The sequence below is a fragment of the Schistocerca cancellata genome, chromosome 1 (assembly GCF_023864275.1).
Source record: "Schistocerca cancellata isolate TAMUIC-IGC-003103 chromosome 1, iqSchCanc2.1, whole genome shotgun sequence".
Lineage (NCBI taxonomy): Eukaryota > Metazoa > Arthropoda > Insecta > Orthoptera > Acrididae > Schistocerca > Schistocerca cancellata.
This window is the reverse complement of record NC_064626.1, coordinates 90,753,256-90,776,802: the sequence shown is the minus strand read 5'-3', so window position 1 is coordinate 90,776,802 and position 23,547 is coordinate 90,753,256. Positions and strand designations below refer to the sequence as shown.

Sequence of the window (23,547 nt, the reverse complement as noted above, 5' to 3'; positions counted from 1 at the left end):
CAAATATGACATTTAAATTCACAGGTTTATGATGTGTATGCTACCTGATGTAGTCATTTGAAAAGAAATGTTTTTTGTTACCAGTGTCTAATATATGTGTTTCAGTTTCACATTCTGTTTAACATGAAAAGCTGTATTGTACCAAGTGTGTAATATTTACTGGATATGATGAAATGGGGACTGCAAGGATAAAATTTGTGCAGTAAAAAATTAAAGAAAATGCCCAAAAATGTGTTGTTGGGCAACAAACCAAAATAGTAAAGAGAATACAATACAGTTAATGACAGAGGACTGCCAATTGCAGCAGGCAATAACAAAGACTTGCCATCAGGGGCAAGAATACTTGTATGTGTTTCTGTGTATCTAAATGTTTACAGACATGGTTTGCTGAGTGCTATTGCAGGCAGCAAAATAAGCTGAATTTTCTGGATTAATGTTGTGTATGTTTCCATCATGAGTTGTAAAAATGGACTATTTCTATAGAAGTCAGTGAAAAACAGTATTAAATCTGATGTAACTATAGGTATGTCTGTGCAATTAACAAAAAAATGGACTGTCTGGTTGTAACATGAGGGCAATTGAAATTAAAGCTATGTTCGAAATAAATATATTAGAATGTTTATGTGGTTCTCTAGAACAAAAGTTTTGAATTGCTATTAATTAAACATGCAATGTAGGATGCTTTTGTGTTTTGTTAATGTATGTCTTAGAATATGTATATTTGCTTTTCTACAGAATGCTATACTTGTTTCATAAATGTGTAGGTTATTTTATGAACTGGTTGTCTGTTAATGGATAATATATGTATGAGATGAAGATGATTAAGGATGTCCTGTTTAACGATGGTTTTTTGTCTGTTTAAAATAATGTTAAAATGACTTTCTCTGTAGTAAAGAAAATATTTGGGCAGTCTGTGTATGAGATGATAATGGGTAATGATGTCCTGTTTTACGATAAACCTGTTATTCTTAAAGTAAATGATACATATATATATATATATATATATATATATATATATATATATATATATATATATATATATATGCTTCTTTTTGAAAAATCTTTTGGAAGAAATGTATGATTCTTTTTAGTGTATTTACTGTATGTATGTAACATGTTTTCTTTTATCCAACGAAAGTTGGATGGAATAATTTTTTTTTAGCCAGTACTACTTGAGTGTTATAGATGTTTGGGAAACCTCAATGACACATGGGGCATGTGTAACACCATAGTGAGATATTATGTAATGTTGTTCTTCTGATTATTATGCTTTACATAAAGTGTGCTCTTGATATGTTGTACTATGTTTTCTCTTCACTGACTAATAGCTTTGGCTGTATTTGGAAATGGATGATTCTAGTTAACTAATTTTTTATTGATTTGTTAATATGGGTAAATGTAATGTTTACTTAAAAATGTTTACTTGATACTTGTAACTGCTGATCCAAAGTTAGCTCTCTTGTTGCATGTTATGGTACAATATGGAGTGGTTCCCCTCTAAACAGAAGTCATTTAGCAAGTGCAAAATGTGATTGGTGTGAGTGAAATGGTGGACATGAGAGTCAGTCGGAGGCTAGCTACTGTACAGTTGGCAGCTAGTGTTTGCGAAGTGAACTGTGCAGGTGTCGAGTTATGCTTTTAGTACCTGGATTTGTTATGCCAAAGCCTTGGGTGGATAAATGGATTTAATATGATGTTCTGTGGCCTGTAAGTATTATATAACCTGATGACCTCCATGAAGAAATAACAGAGTATTCGATTCGAATGGCAAATCCCTCTGCCATCATATACTCGCCACCAATATTGCGCAATCACGTTAACAAAGAGGAGGAATTATAGTTTGTAAAGTGATGGATCAACACATTTAGTATGTGCAAATACAAGTTAGCTCATACCAAAATGTATGTACCTAACTTGATTTTGTTCCTCACCTAAATATCTCTCAGGAACCTCTCTGTTTGAACAATGATTTTTGAGTGTCCAGATTGTTAGAAATAATTATAAAAAAGAAAGACCATTAACTGATTAAATTTGTTCAAAATTGAGTGAAATAGGTTATCTAAAATTAATGTAGATTTTGGTAATGTTGAAGAGGATGTGAGTGTAGCTTTGTGAAAACCTCCCAGTAATGGAAATTCTTCATTCTAAAGTTTTGTGATCTCTTAAAATTACTTGCTTAACTTCTGGTTTCAAAAGTAGGCAACTGAGATGATAACAGACAACAAACCATTTTGTGTCAGATTAAAGTTAATGTTCTTAATGAATGGTTTGAAAACCAGTACCTAGTGAAAATATTCACTGTAAAATCTGTTATAAAAATGCATAAAAGGTGAATCAATATTTCAAAGAGAGAATTCCAAAAGTTGGCATTCTTTAAATTATTCATGAAAGTGGGTTGGTTTGTTTTACTGTAGTAGTAAAGATTAGGGGATCCCCAATTGAAAGTTGCATAAAATGCACAAAGTTACTTGATTATAGTTAGTTCTAACTGCTTTTGAAATTTATGTTGAGTTTTGTGCACATTGTGTGTCAAAAGGTCCAATTTCAGTTTATGAGCACCCATTTACTGTTTTATTCTGCCTGAAGGTAAAGTTACTGTGAATGCCATTATCTATGAAAACAGTTACTTTTTTGCTTTTAAAGAACAGTGTCAATCTTAATGCAAGTGAAATTTAATTGAATTCGTGCTGTGTTGAAAATATCACAAAATGAGACTAGACCTCTGTCCAATCTCCAGTTAGTGTTGGCTTGTAATTGATGTGCTGATTAAGTTACTCAGGTTTGACAAAGTATTTAAAATTGATGAGTGTAACAATGTCTTTTGTGTTACAGAGGACAATCATATTTTACAATAACTGCTAGTATCCACTTTACCACTTTTTTGCTTATGATTGGGTTCACTGCATTTTCGTAGGAAAGAAGTATAGACTGAGTTTTTCCACTAAAACTGGCTACTTTTTCTTTAAAAGAAATGTTTCGCATTTATATACCTAATTAGTCTGGCGACCGTATTCTATTTCATTTGAGTAAGTTTGAGTAGTTAAAACTTCATCTAAATTGTATCTGACACTTTCTGTGTTTTACGTATCTTTAATTTCAAGTCCAATATACAAAATGCTCTAGGCATTTCATGGTTAAATTCTGCAAAAAGTCGCACATTATACTGCATCTACATACCAAAATTGGTTATAAATATTATATCTGTATACTAAATGGTGCAGTACAGTGTTACACATGACTTTTCCCATGACAGGACTATTTGTTCAATTGGGGCATAGTGCATAGTAAACGAAATTTGGTAAATAGATAACACATGTGTAGGCTGTTAGTGTCATACCCTCCCACATGTGCACCAAAGTTAACGTAGGCTGCAAATGTCTTGCTAAAAGAAATAGGTTTCAACTTCCTGAATCCACTCTGTAAACTTGGCCAATTTTTAATCAGTTATGGTATATGGGGTCAGATCAGGGACTGAGGGGAATGAACAGGATTGGGTTGATTTTGGGGGAAGAGACCAAACCGCAAGGTCATCGGTGTCATCAGAATAGAGAAGGGTGGGGAAAGTAGTCGCCGTGCCCTTTCAAAGGAACCATCCTGGCATTTACCTGAAGCAATTTAGGGAAATCATGGAAAACCTAAATCATGATGGCCGGACATAGGATTGAACCATCATCCTCCCGAATATGGTATATGGAATTACCATTGTTTTCTCAGTTTGGTCATATCGATTCAAATGTCCATTGGAGGCCCCCGTGATAGTGATAAATGAATCACTCCATATTCTAAATAAATCTATACCTATGGCTGGGTGTACTTCTGGACGAACATTGTAACTTTGAACTACAAATAGAGAAAACTGGCAGAAAAGGTATAAATGTAATGAATAAAGTTATAACCATAGCTAACAGGTAACAACAGTCAGAGTATACTACCAATCTATAGTAGCATCAATTACAGGTTATCGTGTGAGACTTTGGGCTCATAGATTGGAGCTAGTTAAGGCAGCCGCATTAGTGAGGAGAGTTCAGTGAGAAGTGCTGCCAAAATTAATGGGCGTTTATTGAACTGCCCTATATGATGCTTTGTCAGTAATTCTATGAATATGCTCACTATAGTTGGAAAATAAAAAACTGGTCTTTTACTGGCTACAGAAAGGCAATCAAATGAAATTATGAAGGCTGCCTGGAACTGAGGCCAATCCAAAAAAGTAATAAATAAAAGATCACATATTACAACTGGGGCAAAACGAATGAGAGGGACTAAAAACGAGATTTCTTAACCCGTCGAGTGGACTGATTCACTACGTGACTGTTATGGGCCTTATGCTACGTATCTATACAAAATCAGAAGATATATACATGATAGCTGTTCCTGAGACAGTGCAGGCACACCAGAACACACATTGTGGGAGTGCATGAAGATAAATAATAACTAAATAATAGTAAATAGTAAATAATAAATCACTACTCAGTTCAAGTTCCTGATTGTCCAGTTAATGAAACCTCTCATGGCTTGGCACCTGTCTGCTCATGCAATCCACCTACTACGCCAAGAACACTGTAGTGTTATTCTAACGCTGATTTTCGGAAGGGAAACTCATTTGTAGCTGTGTTTGTAGATTGTACAGACATGTGAGTCTTATTCTGCTGTGCGTCAATATCATAGGTTACCACATGCTTATCCTAAAATCCATGATGCTTTGTGGTGCTCTGAATAATTTAGCATAACTAATAGGTGCAAGCACTGAGTATTAATCAACAGTTAATTAATTCATTCCATGTGAGGACGAACCTCAATTACATAATTATCTATGCTTTTTTGTTTAACGTTACCCACTGATCTATGGTTTAATAAATCTTGTGTGAAATTCCTTAGAAATCTACTCCTACAGCTATCAGTATCAAGATTTTACTTTAAATACTGATCCTAATTGCTATGCATTGCTTTAAAAGAATATTAATTCACCTGGTATTGACCAGTGGAGACCAAAGGCACTCATTTTGATTACCCTTGTCTACAAGAAGTCAGTGGGTAAATTGTTTCCCATTGAGCATTAATCTCATTAACGGTGTCCCATTACAATGCTAGTAAACTTGCATTTGACCACCGCAACTAGCCTGTTGGATATAAATGATGATACTCGAAAATCTCTTGTTGTCATAGTTCATAAACAGAGTCATTCAGTTCAATGGTTACGTTTTGTTTGATAAACCTTGGTACAACGTTTTGGCAGGCACTCAGGTCTGTCTCCAGTAAGTCCTTACATTTTATTTTATTGACACTGCCAGAATCTTTTGATAGGCAGTTGGATCCTGTCAAGAAATATCATTTCCAGTAAAGTGAAAGTAATAGTTATGTCTTATTTTGTGTCCCTGTCAGGATAGCACTTTTCATATGATTTCATATACACTAGTTAGGTGGTAATATTAGCTTATACATATATTGTAGGTATATTATATCAATATTAATATTGATGATTGCCAAGAAGGGAAAGCAGAAAGGTGGAAGGAGTATATAGAGGGTCTATACAAGGGCGATGTACTTGAGGACAATATTATGGAAATGTAAGAGAGTGTAGATGAAGATGAAATGGGAGATACGATACTGTGTGAAGAGTTTGACAGAGCACTGAAAGACCTGAGCCGAAACAAGGCCCCGGGAGTAGACAACAGTCCATTAGAACTACTGACGGCCTTGGGAGAGCCAGTCCTGACAAAACTCTACCATCTGGTGAGCAAGATGTATGAGACAGGCGAAGTACCCTCAGACTTCAAGAAGAATATAATGATTCCAATCCCAAAGAAAACAGGTGTTGACAGATGTGAAAATTACCGAACTATCAGTTTAATAAGTCACAGCTGCAAAATACTAACACGAATTCTTTACAGACGAATGGAAAAGCCGGTAGAAGCCGAACTCGGGGAAGATCAGCTTGGATTCCGTAGAAATAATGGAACACGTGAGGCAATACTTACCTTACGACTTATCTTAGAAGAAAGATTAAGGAAAGGCAAACCTACATTTCTAGCATTTGTAGACTTAGAGAAAGCTTTTGACAATGTTGACTGGAATACTCTCTTTCAAATTCTAAAGGTGGCAGGGGTCAAATACAGGGAGCAAAAGGCTATTTACAATTTGTACAGAAACCAGATGGCAGTTATAAGAGTCCAGGTGCATGAAAGGGAAGCAGTGGTTGGGAAGGGAGTGAGACAGGGTTGTAGCCTCTCCCGGATGTTATTCAATCTGTATATTGAGCAAGCAGTGAAGGAAACAAAAGAAAAATTCGGAGTAGGTATTAAAATCCATGGAGAAGTAATAAAAACTTTGAGGTTCGCCGATGACATTGTAATTCTGTCAGAGACAGCAAAAGACTTGGAAGAGCTGTTGAACTGAATGGATAGTGTCTTGAAAGGAGGATATAAGATGAACATCAACAAAAGCAAAACGAGGATAATGGAATGTAGTCGAATTAAGTCGGGTGATGCTGAGGGAATTATATTAGGAAATGAGACACTAAAAGTAGTAAAGGAGTTTTGCTATTTGGGGAGCAAAATAACTGATGATGGTCGAAGTAGCGAAGATATAAAATGTAGATCGGCAATGGCAAGGAAAGCGTTTCTGAAGAAGAGAAATTTGTTAACATCGAGTATAGATTTAAGTGTCAGGAAGTCGTTTCTGAAAGTATGGAAGTGAAACATGGACGATAAATAATTTGGACAGGAAGAGAATAGAGGCTTTCGAAATGTGGTGCTACAGAAGAATGCTGAAGATTAGATGGGTAGATCACATAACTAATGAGGAGGTATTGAATGGAATTGGGGAGAAGAGGAGTTTGCGGCACAACTTGACGAGAAGAAGGGACCGGTTGTTAGGACATGTTCTGAGGCATCAAGGGATGACAAATTTAGCATTGAAGTGCAGCGTGGAGGGTAAAAATCGTAGAGGGAGACCAATAGATGAATACCCTAAGCAGATTCAGAAGGATGTAGGTTGCAGTAGGTACTGGGAGATGAAGAAACTTGCACAGGATAGGGTAGCATGGAGAGCTGTATCAAACCAGTCTCAGGGCTGAAGACCACAACAACAACAACAACGATTACTCATGTTTACAATGCAAATCTTATCACAGTCCTAGAGGTATTATGCAGGTGGTGCATTAGCAGAATGTCACAGCAAAGTTGGCAGCTAGTCATGTATGAATTGGCGTACCTCCAATCATTCACGTCTTCGCCTACATCCGACTGCACTTCCTCCTTAGGCCAGTGATCAGTTAGTTATACATGCAACCCTTGTCTGGTACTAAGTTTCTAACGGTGAGCGCGACCATAACACGTCTTTCATCATGAACGCATCATACTGTACAATCCAGTACTTTCCTCACGCAGAATGCAGTAACACTGACTTTTTTAAAATGATTGTTCAACCACCACTACTGTTAACACACATGATTCATACAAAGTTTTCTCAGTATTATTAGAGTTCACAGAATCAACATTTATAAGAAAATTATTAACTACTCAGTTACAAATAAAAATATTATTCATTAATGAAAAGTACAAAATTATAAGAAATATTATACTGAGATCATATATGAAACGTTAAAATAACTGCAGCATTTACAATATTAACACTTTCACTGCCTCAGACGTGCTGAGTGTAATGTGGACACTGCTTGCCAAATTATTATACCTGTGCTGAAAGATGACGTAGTGGCTGTCATGAAATACTTATCATCCAATCTTTGGAAAAGTATTGCGTGAAGAAGTTTCGTCTTTGCACATACTACTGTCTGACATCTTTTCTCCATAAGGTACAGAATTTCATTTCCTTCTTGTCATATTTCACTACGTCAAATTAAGTAAAACATTGCAGGAAATATCGTAGAGTTTCCATAACTAATAACACATTGCATTAACCGTGCGTATGTTTAATTTTACTTCATTCATTGCAGTATAAGAAATGTAGATAAATTATCGAAATTTTATTTCAAACTGAGAACAGAACGTTATCCCAGTCCGTCCACCACTTATTGATTTTTATATCTGTTGGACACTTCCATGAAATGCGTTCATTTCCGTCCCTGAGCATCATAGTCATGTGATCGTAACCAACATAATATTTCATAAACCGTTCGAGATAGTGATACAAGGTTTACACAAATGACAGCACTCAAAGACGTACATTGTTTGTATGATGAATAATCGAAACTTTTCTGTTAATCGAGATGAAGTAGCTGCTATGCAGCAGGGAGAGGTCGGCAGAGTGGGACACATAAATACGTCAACAGTGCTTTAGGAAATCCCAGGGAGCGTACTTAAACGAGCCCTCAGTGTGCTGGTGTAAGCTGTCGCCAGCACTGCAGTTGGAAAAGATGATATGCAAAGTTCAATAGTAGGCTCCTCTAACAGGCGAGTTGTGGCGCCCTGAAAATATTCCAAGTTCGGAGTTGGCAGGCCGACCACGTGGTGCCGGACGTTGGCCGAAGCAAGAGGGGTGCTGCCTGGCCACGAGGCTGGGAGTTCCACGGTGAGGCTGTGTCAGTGAAGGAGACTTGCACGCCGAGAGTGCCAAAGAGGGCGGACTTTGTGAAACCATCGTGACAGACATTTCGCAGTTTGTATAGATATTAACAGTAGCCAGATGAATCATGATACCTCAAAAAGAAACATGTAAATTACTATCATTTTCACGACGATTCTGATGCTGTAATCAGATTTTCAGTATCTTTATTAGTTTGAAGTTTAGTATCTGCGTGTAAATTGTACAAGTAACACCCAGCAGTGAATTTCCAAAATGTAAACCCTTCATTCGATTTCGTCGATCGACGTGTCTTTAGAAAGCTATTAGATTAAACCTAAAGTGGTATGAATTACAGGCATCTAACGTCAATAGTACATGAGTTATTGGAGGTGAAAATAGCCGATTAGTATAGATAGCGTCAGGCCATAAGTACTCCACAGCATGCTTATAAATATATTTATTCATCTATGTCTTTGTTTATATCCGATATACGCTATTCATGAAGAAAATGGTCAATTACTTACCGTGTTTTAGAAAGCACAGAGACATTAGGCTACTGGGTTACTTTGGCTTGCTATTCCTTTGATATATGTTTATATAATTTGTTGATGTATTTAATAATGGATGTTAGAGCGTGTTTATAGTCCAGCCGTAGGAATATTTATTTAATTTCAAGTTATTTAAATGTAAATCCAGTATTTCGAGAGTGTTTGATGTTTGTGAGCGTACTTTGGTTTGAAGACAAGGCGGGAGCGCTCTAGCCAATCACAGCGCTCGTGAATGGGGAGACTCGACTGAAGTGGGAGAGGGGTACGGCAGAGGACACAGGGGAGGTGCTTGACGCGACAGTCGAGGGAGAAACTTGGAGAGTGGGCACTGGTTTGCGCCTGGTCGCGACAGATAGAAATACTTCGGAATGCCGACGTTTGCACTTGTGAGATTTCCGTGGTTTCTACAGTGAAGACGTAGTGTGCCTTTAGAAGTGAATATCTCGCGAGCTATGTTGTCGTTCATAACTAATTACGTGCAGTAGTAATCCATTGTTTCCCGGTTATTCAACTTACATTTTATTTAATTGTTGGACCATCGACACGAATACGTGTTTTGCAGAAATATATACCACATTGTCAAAAGTAGTTCTACTGTCGTACTCATCATTTAAAGTCTTTAAGATAATACCTGCAGATTTTATTTAATTGCAATCCTTCATTTATAAACGTCTTTGTTACGTCCTAAATTCACAATTGTTGAGTGATAGGAACCTTCAACCATTCGATTCATCTATACATCCATATTGTATACTGTAGACTCAGCTGTATTTGGCCTGTAATGCGACAACTACGTATCCCAGCCCCTAGACAACGAAAGCAGCCAAAACTTTTCATATTGCAACTCTGTCGTAGGGTATGTAGTTGAGGGCCATCCATTCACATTAACACATTTTTATTGAGAATGCCCGCACGCTGCATCAAGCACGCCTGTCACGAGAGAGGCCAGAGACACACCCACAAGCAAGATGTCGCCAACGCCCTCTAGGCCTCACTCACGAACTCAAACTCCTGTTTGGCATCTGTCAGTACGTGTGCAGAGCACATCACAGCCTATGACAGTACATTGTGACCAGATTGTTAACTATAATGGGACTAGCAATGACACTAAATTTTGTAATATCAAGATTACCGATATTGCGTGCAAGAGGACTATTACTCATGAACTTGTACCAAAACACATGAACTCTACTGAAATTAAGTAAAAGTCTCTTCATGTAAATAAAGAAACATATTAATCCACGTGCGCATTTGTAGTGTAGAAAGAGGATACCAACCATCCATAACAACGTCTGCTCCCTTGTTTCCTTGCGGTACAAGACTCCACATTCAGTAACTGGGGTGCAGCAGAACACGACGATTTAGCTCGTCCACAGCAGTTCAGTGCTTAGCAAAAAATTAATTTATATCTGTAGCTGTTGAGCTACAGAAAACAAACATATTTAAAACTGGCCTTTTGTTCGGTTTCAAAAGAACTGTGTATGCAAAGCTTTACACTGTTCAGCGAAGATGAGAAGAAAAGTTTCTCTCATGTGACAGAACTCTCACAGACGTACCGTTATCCCGCTAGCTGTCCATGAAGTTTTGACATAATCTATTGAAAGGGTACAGTACCGCCCGACATTGAAAATAGGTACAACATACTTTATTATTTTTGTCAGAACAACACATTTTTTTTGTAAAATAACTCAATTTCAATTAATACAGTGAAGCCGGATATCAGTGTGGGAAAGAATGACAATTTATTTATTTAATTGATCACATGTGCACTCCCACAAAATAAATCCCTACATCCAGTTTGGTGAGATCTGTGAAATGAATGAATGTATGGTCGTCTGCTAACCGCAGATAGTGAATGTGAATATATGATCATCTTTGAGACGATCCTTTGGCCACCTTTGGTGGGACCAAAGAGATGAAATTTACCTGAGCTTTGAGCGCCTGAAATGTGGCTGACCAATACGGTAGCAAGGTGCTCCCCCACTTCAGCAGAGGTGCGAGAGGACCTGAAGAATGGCCATGTTTCAGCACTCTGCCGCTGGATCTTGTGCTGTTAAGACCTGTTTTAGTTGTGCTCTGTAAATACAAAAGAGTGGAGACATGGTATGCATGTGGAATATTTAAGAGTAGTTTGATATAATAATTTCTCTATATTTCAGGAACTTTTGTGGGGAGGATTAAATGTCAGGCAGGTAATATTAATGGGATTGTAGTAATCTTCGAAAGTGACCAACGGTCACAATGAAACCACGTTTAGCAATAAGTTGAAATACTTCTGTGTGCTTAAGTTAAGCTGAATTACTACCGTGTGTACAATAAGTTGAAATATTTAAGAAATAGCGTGTCTACCATAAGTTGAAATATTTATGAAATGGTGTGTGCAGGACTTGAAATTAGAGACGAGTACTTCCACGTGGTGAGTACTGTGTGAGTCTCAATCTGTGTATGAGACAAAGGATAAAGAGAAGTACTCGTCCATGGTATCAGTTGAGGACTCGCGTGTGTGATGAATATGTTCTTAATATTACTTTGCGTGATATGATTCCGTGTGACGCTAGATTCAAACTCTGAGAGAGAAGCAAGGTGAATCGGCCGTCTATCCAGCAACGCCACTTGGCTTGCATTGCACAGGAAGACGTGCATATATCTCCAGAGTTCATAGTAGGAAAGTAGAATTACGAAGTGGGGCAGAGTCGTGTGAAACTGGGATAAATATTAATTGAAGTGGGAAAGCTGAAAGTGATAATGTTGTGACTATTCCCTGTGTAGTATTTCGTATTGTAGTGTAGTGAATGTCATGTAATTTGGGTATGTGTGGTTTGCATGGGAGAGTAGCGAGGTAGTTTCAAAAGATTAGTGGGTTATGCGTGTTCCTTTTGTACTGCTCGGTCTGGAGGAAAGTTTCGTGATGATGATTGTGAGAGTCGAAGTGTGAGAAATAATAAAAGATCCACCATCTTATCCAGAAAGTGCACTGTAGCGTTCAAAATAATTACGAGACCATAATATAGAGATTCACCAATGTAAAGCCATGCCCACTGGGCGGAATTTCTCATGTGTTATTGTTGTAGGTTATAGAATTTGTGTGTTTAGGTTATAGAATTTATCGTAATAAATAAGATAGTGAAAAGAAAAAGATTGGTGGACTTTTCCTTCGAATTGTATGTTGTCATGATGTCCCGAATTTATAATGTTTGCGCCATTCATATTCAGTGCGGTGGCCACGTGTTGATAAAAGCTGTTAAATAAAAGACATAAAGAAAATGTGGTATTGCCAGTGCGTAGTGAACAGTCAGAGTTCTGTAAATCACTGATAGTCAGATGTACGTTTCAGTTGCGTATTATTCATACAGGAGGATAATTTGTAACTTAATTGTGAGTACGAGAGTTCATGTTACTCGATAAATAAGAATGAATCCACTCGCTTGGCAGACCACTCATCTTGCAGGCCTGACTGCTTGATGCCACAGTATGAGCAAGGCATGTGGGTGCCTCTCACTATGTTCAGAGACCATGTTCAGATGGCTGTGTGATGAATATTGTTTTCAGGATGCTGCTGATCTCGTACTGAGGGACATGAAGCCTTCGGTGTATGGTGCAACGATAGATACTCCAGAAGAACTGATTTTTCATTTGATTAAAGAATCTAGACGTATCAGGGGTCCCATATCACCCCAACTGCACACGCTCCACACAATTACAGAGCCTACACCAGCTTCTACAGACCCCTGTGACCATGCAGTGTCCACCGATTCATAAGGTTCTTACCATACCCGTACACGTCCATCCGGTCGTCTGACCAGGCAACATATTTGCAGTCATCAAGACTCAAATGTCGGTATAGCCAGGCCCAGACAAGGCATAAAGCTTTGTGTCGCGCATTCATCAAAGGTACATGATTGGGGCCTCGGCTCTGAAAGCCGGTATCGATGAGGTTTCATTGAATGATACGCACGCTGGCACTTGGTGATGGCCCAGCATTGAAATATGTAGCAAATTGCGGAAGGATTGCACTTCCGTCACGTTGAATGATTGTCTTCAGTCGTTGTTGGTCCGTTCTTACAGGATCTTTTTTGGGCCGCAGCTATGTCGGAGATTTGATGTTTTACAAGATTCCTGATATTCACAGTACACTGAAATGCTCGTATTGGAAAATCCTCTCTTCAGTTCTACCTCGGAGATGCTGTGTCCATTGCTCCGACTGCAACACCACTTTAAAACTCACTTAAATCTTGATAATCTGTCATTGTAGCGCAAGTAACCGATCTAACAACTTCACCAGACACTTGTAGTCTTATATAGGCGTTGCCGACCGCAGCGCCGCATTCTGCCTGTTTACATATCTCTGCATTTGAATACACATACCTATACCAGTTCCTTTGGCGTATTAGTGAACACGAGTCAGTTGGTTGTTTTGATGGAATTAGGCAAGCGTTACTATGGCGATGGCAGCAATGGGTAAATGTAATAGCGCGACGTTTCCAGCAACGTCTCTAAAACCATTCTAGTCACGCAGCAGTATTAACAACGTCTGTGAATATCACTAGCGTCGCAAAATTCACGGATGCCTAGTGGGGAACCGACGCTCCAGTGACGTTTCTGTAACATTTAAAGTAATTCTTTATATCTCTTCCAAACACTGTAATATTTGCTATATGTAGGTTTTTACATCCTATTGGGCAGGAGCCTATAGATACGTCGAACTGGAGTAGTCAGCTTGCAATAGAACTAGGGGGAGAGTTGCCAACCAGTCGAGGAACCAGCAATGAAAAGCACACAAGTAGTTAACGTAGGTCACACGGGAAATTACGGAAAATGTGAAACCACACATCATTAGCTGTTTACGAGGCTCAGTCCTCGAACTGGAATACAATAGGGAGTCACCAGTGCACAAAAATGAAGTGGCTGACTGCCAAAATTATTCTTACCTAAACTCTCGATGTCACCTACAAACTGTAGGTCGAAGAACCAGTTATAATAATAGAAGGAATACAGTGCGTCGGCGAGACCAAACATTTGTGACGCCCGTCGATGTCGCGTGCCGCACAGCGTAGTAAAGTCGTCCCTGAAGGAGAGGAACCGCTCGTGGTAGGACAGTAGGTCATGATTCAACAGAGGTCGTCTGTAACAAAAAAAGTTGCGACGTTAAAAGTTAAAAACAAGTTAATTCAGCGTGGCAGATCATGTGCAGCTCACGTGTGATGTAGAGGTATCCGCAAAGTATTTACTTTCAGCACTGGAGGGTGCACCGGTATGAAACTTCACAGCAAATTAAAATTCAGGGTGTCTACGTGGACAAGAAAAAAATATTCCCGGATTTTCCCCGGATTTCCCGGTTAAAAACACAATTTCTCCCGGATGAAATTACGTATAAAGCGGGTGAAAATACATCCGTGTTAAGTATCAGTATACATTCCCTCGGAGCTGTAAAACCTATCAGTCCTTTGAATCGTAAAGGCCTTATACCGGCGGAGGACGTCCCAGCACTCTAGGAAACGAAATCCAGGAAAAACAATGCGTTTGGGAAGTTGTTTGATGCGAGACAATATACACAGAGTTTATTTTCGTATTGCGAAAGTATATACACAAATTACAGCACGGTAGCTTCCGAAACTATAAAATAGAAATTGCGTGGAGCGATGCACTTTTGTCATCCAGTCATAGCTCATGTCACGTGATCTCGCTAGCAAATTACGGCAGTTAGAGCACGAGGCCTACGAGAAAGACAGGCCGCGGCGCGTACGTTACGAAGATAGGCCGAGCTCGGTCGACTCAGCGAAGTGCGTTTCTACACCGGTTAACTCGTAAGTAGATGTGTATGTCCGAACGAGAATTGCATCGTTCATTGGCATCCACTGTTATTAGTCCTACAATGATAGGAAGTCCGTAGGCCTACTAACTGGCTCTAATTTGGCAATTAAAATCGTGCCAAAATGATTATCAGTTGCGTAGAAAAGTCGAAGTGTTCTGGCATGAAGAGACTTGTGACATTGCTCAGTAACACATTATGCACATTTTTTTTGAAGGTCAATTACACTTTTTGCCATCGATTGCATAATTTTTTATCTATGAAAGAACAGCATTAAATATGAAAACTAACTTGAAGCTCGGTCTTTTTTTAGCGTGTGTTACACGTTAAGTCATATCAAATACAAATGTGCCTGTAAAATTTTAAATACTGGCATAAATGACTTATTTTCTGGGCCCGACATTTCTCAAATGGCTGATCCTCAAAGTGTTAACGTTTTGAATGAGAGTTATAACGCCCTGTGATTTAAGAAATTCACTGCACATTCTCACACGTAACATAAATCATCTTCCGTGGAAATTTACTTTGAAAGTAACGCATCTCAAGCCACAATTCGTTATATTTTCTGGTGATCTGTTAGGAATGTAAACAATTAAGACGTCACGCACATCGAATGCACGTTAGTTATTACGGACGTACTGCATAATCTTCGACCTAAAGCCTTTGACACTTTTCGGTGTCGGCAAACTGGTCTGTGCATTGTGTAAATTACCCATTTTCTATGCAACTAAACTTTTATTTTGGTGTTACTCTCTGATTTATGTTTCATTGCTGCAGTATTATTCAGCATTAGTGGACTAAAGTTCTTTGTCAGCGTATCAGATCTTACACGTCAAACCTATAAAACTTTAACTGAAATCTAAAAGAATGAAAAATCCCGGAATTCTAAAAAATTCCTGGGTTTTTTCCGGATTTGTCCCGGATGAAAAAATTCCCGGGTTTTTCCCGGATCTCCCGGATGTCCCGGGCCGTATACACCCTGAAATTGTGTGTCGGTCTGTCACTGGAACATTTTGCTCAACTAAAAGTCGTTTATTGTGATGAATTACGATGAATTACAGTGTTATACACGGAGGTGACAAAAGTGTGGGGGTAGCGATATGCACATGCACAAACGGCAACAGTGTCACGTACACGGAGTTTAAAAGGGGAGTGCTTTGGTGGAGCTGTCATTTGTAATCAGGCAGTTCACGTGAGAAGGGTTTCTACGCGATTACGATCGCATGACAGGTATCACCAGACTCTGAACACGGAATGCTAGTTGGATCTGGACGCATAAGTATTTCGGGAATCGTTAGAGAATTCAATATTCCGAGATTGACAGTTCCAAGAGAGTGTGCCAAAAATACCAAATATCCGGCATTACTTCTCATCACAGACAACACAGTGGCCGATGGTCTCAACCACAGAGAGCAGCACTGTTTGCGGAGAGTTGTCAGTGCCAACAGGCAAGCAATTCTGTGTGAAACAACCGCAGAAATCAGAGTTGGACGAAAGACGAACGAATCCGTTAGGAAAGTGCAATGCAATTTGTTGTCAATGGGGAATGATAGTAGGAGATGCTGCTACTGCTCCTGCACTAGTGACCGTATTGGTTGCGCCCTAGAGTAAGGGAAACTGTGGCCTTTTCAGATGTTTCCCGATTTCATTGTGTAGAAGCTGATCGTAGGGTCTGAGTGTAGACCAGGCACCATAAAGCCATGAACCCAAGTTCCCAACAAGGCAGTGTGCAAGCTGATGGTGGCCCCATAATGGAGTGAACAGGGTCCTCTGGTCCAGCTGGACTGATAAATGACTGTAAATGGTCTCGTCCGGCTACTTGGAGACCATTTGCAGTCGTTCATGCAATAATGTTCCCAAACAAAGTTGGAAATTTTATAGAGGACCATGCATCATGTCAGTAGTGGGACTCAGAGGTAGACAGGTTGTCTACATCAGAGGCAGGTATGCACTCAGGGGGAATCCTATTGTTCTCCTTTGTTTGACAGGTACTTAACGTATTTTTCTGCTAAATGCTTTACCATGTTTCGGCACTTAACCTATTGTCCCTTCCAGCCCCTCCCACTCCCCTCCCCCCTCAGGAAGGGGATGCTAACGCATTTTGTTAGTGCAGGCTACCTACATTGAGGGCAGTATGCATTCAGAGGCAATCCTATTGTTCTCCTTTGATTGACAGGTACTTAACCTATTGTCCTGTTAAGTGGTTTTCCATGTCACTGCAGTTAACCTATTGTCCCCCCCCCCCCCACCCACTCCAACTCCCCTACCCCCTCACTGCTACAGGTACACTTTGAGGTCTGAGTTATTGGAATAGCCCCTGTCACTACTATTTCACATGATGACACAAGTACCATTAGACCTGTGACGTCACAGACATACTGATGGGGCTCCCATCGCAAATTCAAGATGGGGGCCATGATGGTGCACGTACCGTTACCGAAGATGGCGGCGGCGGGAAATTCAAAAAGTGCCATTCCCCCCTTGCAGGTGGGAAATTCCAATTTCGTCAGTTTTTCGCGAGGGCCACGCTCACCTGGACTTGGAATGAGTTTTTGTGAGCGTCACATCCACTTGAACTTGGAAGGAAATAGTTAAAGTCTCCACCACGAACCTCAACCAACTGCCACATCCCCTTACCAACCCATGCTAGGAGGCTAACAGGTACTAACGTGCACTAACATGTACTAACATACATAGTGCATGATGTCATCTAAGATGGCGTCTGTGATATCAGTTGATGATGGAAGTGCCACACACCCCCTGGTGGGAAGTTGGAATTTCGGCGGCAAGATAGGTCAATTGGGCTACCTCTGCTTACCTAACACCCCTCCTCTCCCCACAGAAAAATGGTGGGAAGTTCAAATTCCAACAGGATAATGCAACATACCTAAGACAATGGCAGGAAAAAAGAGCACCTCCACTGACCTAATTCACGCAACCAACACCTCTTTCTAGGAATTGGTAGGAAAAAGACTAAGTTGATCGATCATTTGGAGGGTATTTGATTGCTCTGTATGGAATATTGTTTAAACAATTAAGAAAGTTTATGTAATATATGGAAAATGTATATTGTTTATTTATAAGAAATTCAGTTTGTGTAGGTTGGATTTCTCTGGCTCATCATTCTCTGCTGTTTGGAAACATCTAGGTCTTGCAATAATCAATTACATGGGGAAAACATGTTGCGTAACGTGATGTTCAGCACTGTACTCTGGTTGTTTAACCTAATGTTGGGCCCTTTGTCAGCACTTAACCTGTTGTTCTGTTAAATGGTTTTCATACTCATCCCCATCCCCTTAAACTATTGAACTGCATTTCACATAAAAAGTATTCAAATTGACTTAGTGTGCTGCAATTATCCTGCTGTTCTGCTCCATGTCACCCACTCATACACTGCCTCCCCTTAACTATTGTACCGCTAATACCACATTGACATAAAAAATTTATGCAAATTCATTAAATCGATATTCTTCACATGTATGGTGTAGTTGTTTTTAATTTGTGGCATCCTATTGGTCTTTGAGTATTGTTTGTATGTATGGAGGTTGTTACCAGTTGGGTCTGATTCAAAAGATTGAGAAGGTTCAGAGAAGAACACCAATATTCGTGACTGGTACCTTTAATAATCACGAGAGTGTTTCAAATCTCATTGAAAATTTGAAGTGGAACACACTTGCAGATAGACTACGCACTAAATGGAAGGGCTGCACACTAAATTCAAAATCCTATCTTTGCCGAGGATGCAGAGCATATATTATTACCACCAACTTTCATATCGAACAATGATCACCATTCAAAGATAAGGGAAATTGGAGCTCATCCTGAGGTGATCAGACAGACGTTTTTCCCACACACGAGCTGAGAGTGGAACAGAAGGAGGGAAATATAACTTTGGTGTGAATAGTGCCCTCCACCACACACCGCTTGGTGGCTAGCAGAGTATATATTTAGATGGACTATAGTTTAAATAAAAGATTGCTAATAATAAAAAACACATCCCACCACCTGACACCTGACGCTGCACTGGCACTCCCAGCGAAGCTACGACGCAATAGTTGCGGCTCTGTGAGTGTGAGACGCTGTCATCTCTTTCATACTTTACACTTGAGAAATTCCTATCGAAATACGTGTTCACCTAGATACCATTGCTGGTGTGATGACACATGGCTGCAGTTCGGTCCACCACCTAGAGATGTTGCAATGCTTCCCAGGGCACATTCCTAACAGGAGATCCTGTCCACTTGTGAACTTACCCGTCAAATTGCTGGTCTGGGAGCACCATCTGCCATTGTTTCCTGCAGACAAGACTTTCAGAGACAAAATTATTTTGCACGGATCGCTACATTGCACTGGCAGTTAACCCTGCAAAAATTGTCTACAGATCATCAAATACATACAAGACTCAAAAGAATATTTAACAGTCTAACTACAATTAAATATTACGATTGAAACTGCAGTCTGACATCGACAGATGTACAGCAAATTTTTCCTCTGGAACGAATCTCATTATCTACAGTGCACATAATTTTCCATGTAAAAACTCTCTTGTGGTTATCGATGTCCCTAAAATTTACGTCCCTCACGATAGGACACACAGTCATCTTATCTAGTCATGCCACACCATAAACCACAGTAACTTTACAATGCAGTATATACACATTTTGCACAAACAGTGCAGTTATCGTTTGTATCTGCATAGCACCCAAAAAGAGGCCCACCCTCACACTGGCTATATGTCTCGATTCTCCTCAGTCCTGGGAAATTATCTGACAGAGTCGTCGAATCATCACTTCTGGAAGGTGCTGCACCCTGCCAAGATTCTTCAAACCAGTGTTATGAAGGGCAGGCGCCTGGCACTGTGTGGTAATGAATACCGCATCCGCGGATGTACTGCTAAGAAAGGCATCACAGATGCGGGTTGGTGTACTGAATCAATATCACTTCTGACAGACAACAAGGAAAATACTAGGGTACGCTTACGGGGTGTTGATGAGGGGACGTATTGTAACAGCTGTATTGCCGGTCCTGTTCATACACTATAGCAGGTACAGATGAACACTAGCATTGCTATATTGTGCAGCTGCTTATGAAATGGATCTATCACCACGTATGTTCGGATATACTTCTCGATGCATTGAAATCACAATTCACCATTTTCAACCCATCGTTCTGTTATGACTAGACATACGCAATCTTTTTGTTTTTACTTGAATAGTAGTTTGATCACTTCCCACAAACGTATGTCAGAACATAAGCCACGTTCAAGCAGCAGCATAACATTTCCGATCGTTAACAGTAAACCTGTCGGACATCAGAGGACTTCCATCTCATGTGTGATGAGACGTGACACATCCCTCTAAACGAACTTTGATTTATGTGATGTACTCCATCCTCCTGCCACATCTTGGGTGTAAAATCTAGACTTCAGCGTCATACCTAAGTTAGTGATACTGCATTCCCAGTGTACATATTTGCCAGACAGGAGTGCTGTTTACAGAGTTAGTGACAGATGGACTTAACATCTAAGGTCATCAGTCCCCTAGACTAAGAACTACTTAAACCTAACTAACCTAAGGACAGCACACACATCCATGCCTGAGGCAGGATTCGAAACGACTGTTAGTGATGGAATGTGTGGTAATTTTCACATGTCAGGTCCTGCTGCTGTACGTTTGTTTCCTTGTAAGAGGTATTTGGAGTTACTAACAATCATTTTATATAGGGCTGATGCAGGCATAGTATAATTTTGGAACCATGATCGGATGTGTACAGTGGGTGCTATACATCACCTGAAAGCTATATTGTACCCATATCACACAGAGCCAATGTTATAAGGAAGTAGTTTTTTCGTTTTATGGCCCGATAACATAGTTTATCATAGAGAACCTGAGAAGAAGGATGTGTGTGCCGTGCTTGAAATATATTTCTTAAATTGGAATATTAACAGTGCTACATTCCATACAACCGATAGGTTGGAAATGCAGGCGACCTAACATTATAGCCCGTTTTAAGTGCAGAACGTTGTAACCCTAGAAGTGCGTGTGTCTATGTTCTCTCTTACCAATACCTTCCAGGTACTGATCCTAGACTCTAGAACAATACTTTAGAGCAGAGACTCAGAGGCAGAGAGATAGAACATAAATTAAGCACTGTGCTCAAGGTGTTAGAAATATGTAGAGCTCTGCCGTTTTCTTAGGTGTGATGCATTATCCTGTTGGAATTTGAGCTTTCTGCCACTTTTCTGGAGTGAGGGGAGGGGGGTTAAGTTAGGGGAAGTAGCCCAGTTGACCTACCTTCCCGCCAAAATTTCAACTTCCCACCAGTGGGATGTGGCACTTGCATCATCAACTGATGTCACAGCCGCCATCTCAGACAGCGCTACGCACTGTCCACGTTAGTACACATTATTGCACGTTAGAACACGTTAGACCACCAACATGGTAAGGGGATGTGGTGGTCAGTTGAAGATCATGGTGGAGGCTTTAGCTATTTCCCTCAAAGTCTAGGTGGGTATGGCACTCACAAAAACTCATTCTAAATCTAGGTGAGCATGGCCCTCGCGAAAAACTGACAAAATTTGAATTTCCCACCTGTGAGGGGGTATGGCACTTTTTGAATTTCCCACCACCACCATTTTCGGTAACGATACTTGCGCCATCACGGCAGCCATCTTGGATTTGCGATGGGAGGTCAATCAGTGTGTCTGTGACATCATAGGTCTAATTGTACTTGTGTCATCATGTGAAATAGTAGTGACAGTTTCTATTCCAATAACTCAGACCTCAAAGTGTACCTGTAGCAGTGAAAGGGGCACGGGAGTGGGAGTGCGGGGGGGGGGGGGGGGGGGGGGCGGAACAATAGGTTATCTGCAGTGACATAGAAAACCACTTAATGGGACAATGGTTAAGTATGTGTCAATCAAAGGAGAACAATAGGATTGCCTCTGAGTGCATACCTGCCCCTGATGGAGGCAACCCACAGTAACAAAATGGCCCCGCACCCCGATTGTCCCACTCCTCATGTCATCAGGTAATAATTATTTGCAACTGGTTCAAAGGACATTCTGGACAATCAAGGACATGAGTGCCATGGAACACTAATTTAACATAATTGTGAGGTCAGTTTGTGGACAAAATCGTGCACTGGAAACACTTTCGCTATTATGGATGGTCAGAGAGGCAGCATGATTCAATATTTCTGCAGGGAATTTCCAATCAATCAATGCCACATGTAGTTGCTGCACTACTCCAGGCAGATGGAGACTTGATACGATATTTCGAGGTATCCCATGACTTTTGTCTCTTCAGAGTACAAACGCCAATGCCAAAATTTACCCTTATCAACACACCCTTCAAATTATACCCATAATGCATGGAATATTTTGGGGTAAGGTGGCAGTAGCAGTGTTCATTTAGGAGAGGACCGAAGTAGCTGATTGTCACGTCAATCATGAGATGCCCAGTGACTTCACCAAGGGTCTGTTTATTTTCCTTTACATTCAAAATAATTTTAGAATAGGGGTTTTATGCGCCCATTGGGGCACCTGTTGAGACATACGTTTTATCGGTATGAATTAGCAGGGCCAGTAAGATAGGAAGAATAACCATTACTGAAGGAGTGGCGGTGGTGCATGGCAGTAGCTGTTAGAACGCACAAAGGCGGCGTGGGAGTCGCTGCTGGAGTACTCGTTGTTCTTCTTGCTAGTAAATGTTGTTTAAAGTGAATGTAGATTAAAGAGGGAATACTCTATTGAACGTAGGCAGAAAATTTCGATTTAAAAAGAAAAGTATGTAACGTGAAAGGAACTACTGAGACAACCTAATGAATCCATGGACCTTATATGTCAGCAAGGGCTGTTCAAGCTGGTGGGGGCCCTGTAATGGTGTGGGGCATGTGCAGTTGGAGTGATGTGGGATCCCTGATGAGTCTAGATACGACTCTGACAGGGGACACATACATAAGTAGCTTGTCTGTTCACCTGTATCCATTCATGTCCATTGTGCATTCTGACAGACTTGGACAAATCCAGTAGGACATGCCCGAAATATTATGTAAGATTAGAGTGTCTTTGAGGCATACAAGTCTACAATAGCTTGTTTAAATCTAATGTGGTGTCATTACCGAATGAAGTTCACTTAGAAATTTCAGTTTGTCTTGTAGACACTGCATCAGCATTTCATAAGAAATGACCAAAAACTGGTGGCTTTGGAAGTTAACGACGTTCAGTTAATTAAAAAACAAATGAAAAACGAGAATTGTCACATTTAACATAAGCAGCGGTGATTCACTGGATAAAGTGTATGCAAATCTCTTTCTAGTATAAAAGATCTATTTAAAATCAAATGTAATGAGGTTGCAGGCGAACTGTCTTTTGATCTAAGATTGCGGTGAAATAGAGATTAGATAAGTTGAGGATATGGATTTGATAGCTATTTTCGCCAGCCATCGTTAGGTAGCTATCTAAGGCACCATGAAAAGCGAAGCATTGTGCACTTATGGAATAACGTACAATTACCGGAAAGTAAATTTATCTGAGTCAGTCAAAAATTACCCACGTCACACCACATGGAAATACAAATTGAGACAGGAGGGTGATGGGTGACGTATCAGGTTCGTATGAAGTCCGTTCATGTACATTAACGACAAAGGGATTCCACAAAGTAAAATTGT

The 23,547-nt window shown here is 40.0% G+C and overlaps 1 protein-coding gene across 1 annotated transcript in view; it reads right to left on the bottom strand.

Moving 5' to 3' along the window:
* Nucleotides 1–23,547, bottom strand: part of LOC126182348 (uncharacterized) — a 128,214-nt gene that overhangs the window by 22,400 nt on the left and 82,267 nt on the right. The window contains exon 6 of the mRNA XM_049924885.1: nt 13,997–14,190. Within this exon, the coding sequence (XP_049780842.1) occupies nt 13,997–14,190 (194 nt within the window). The remainder of the gene's footprint in view (nt 1–13,996; nt 14,191–23,547) is intronic.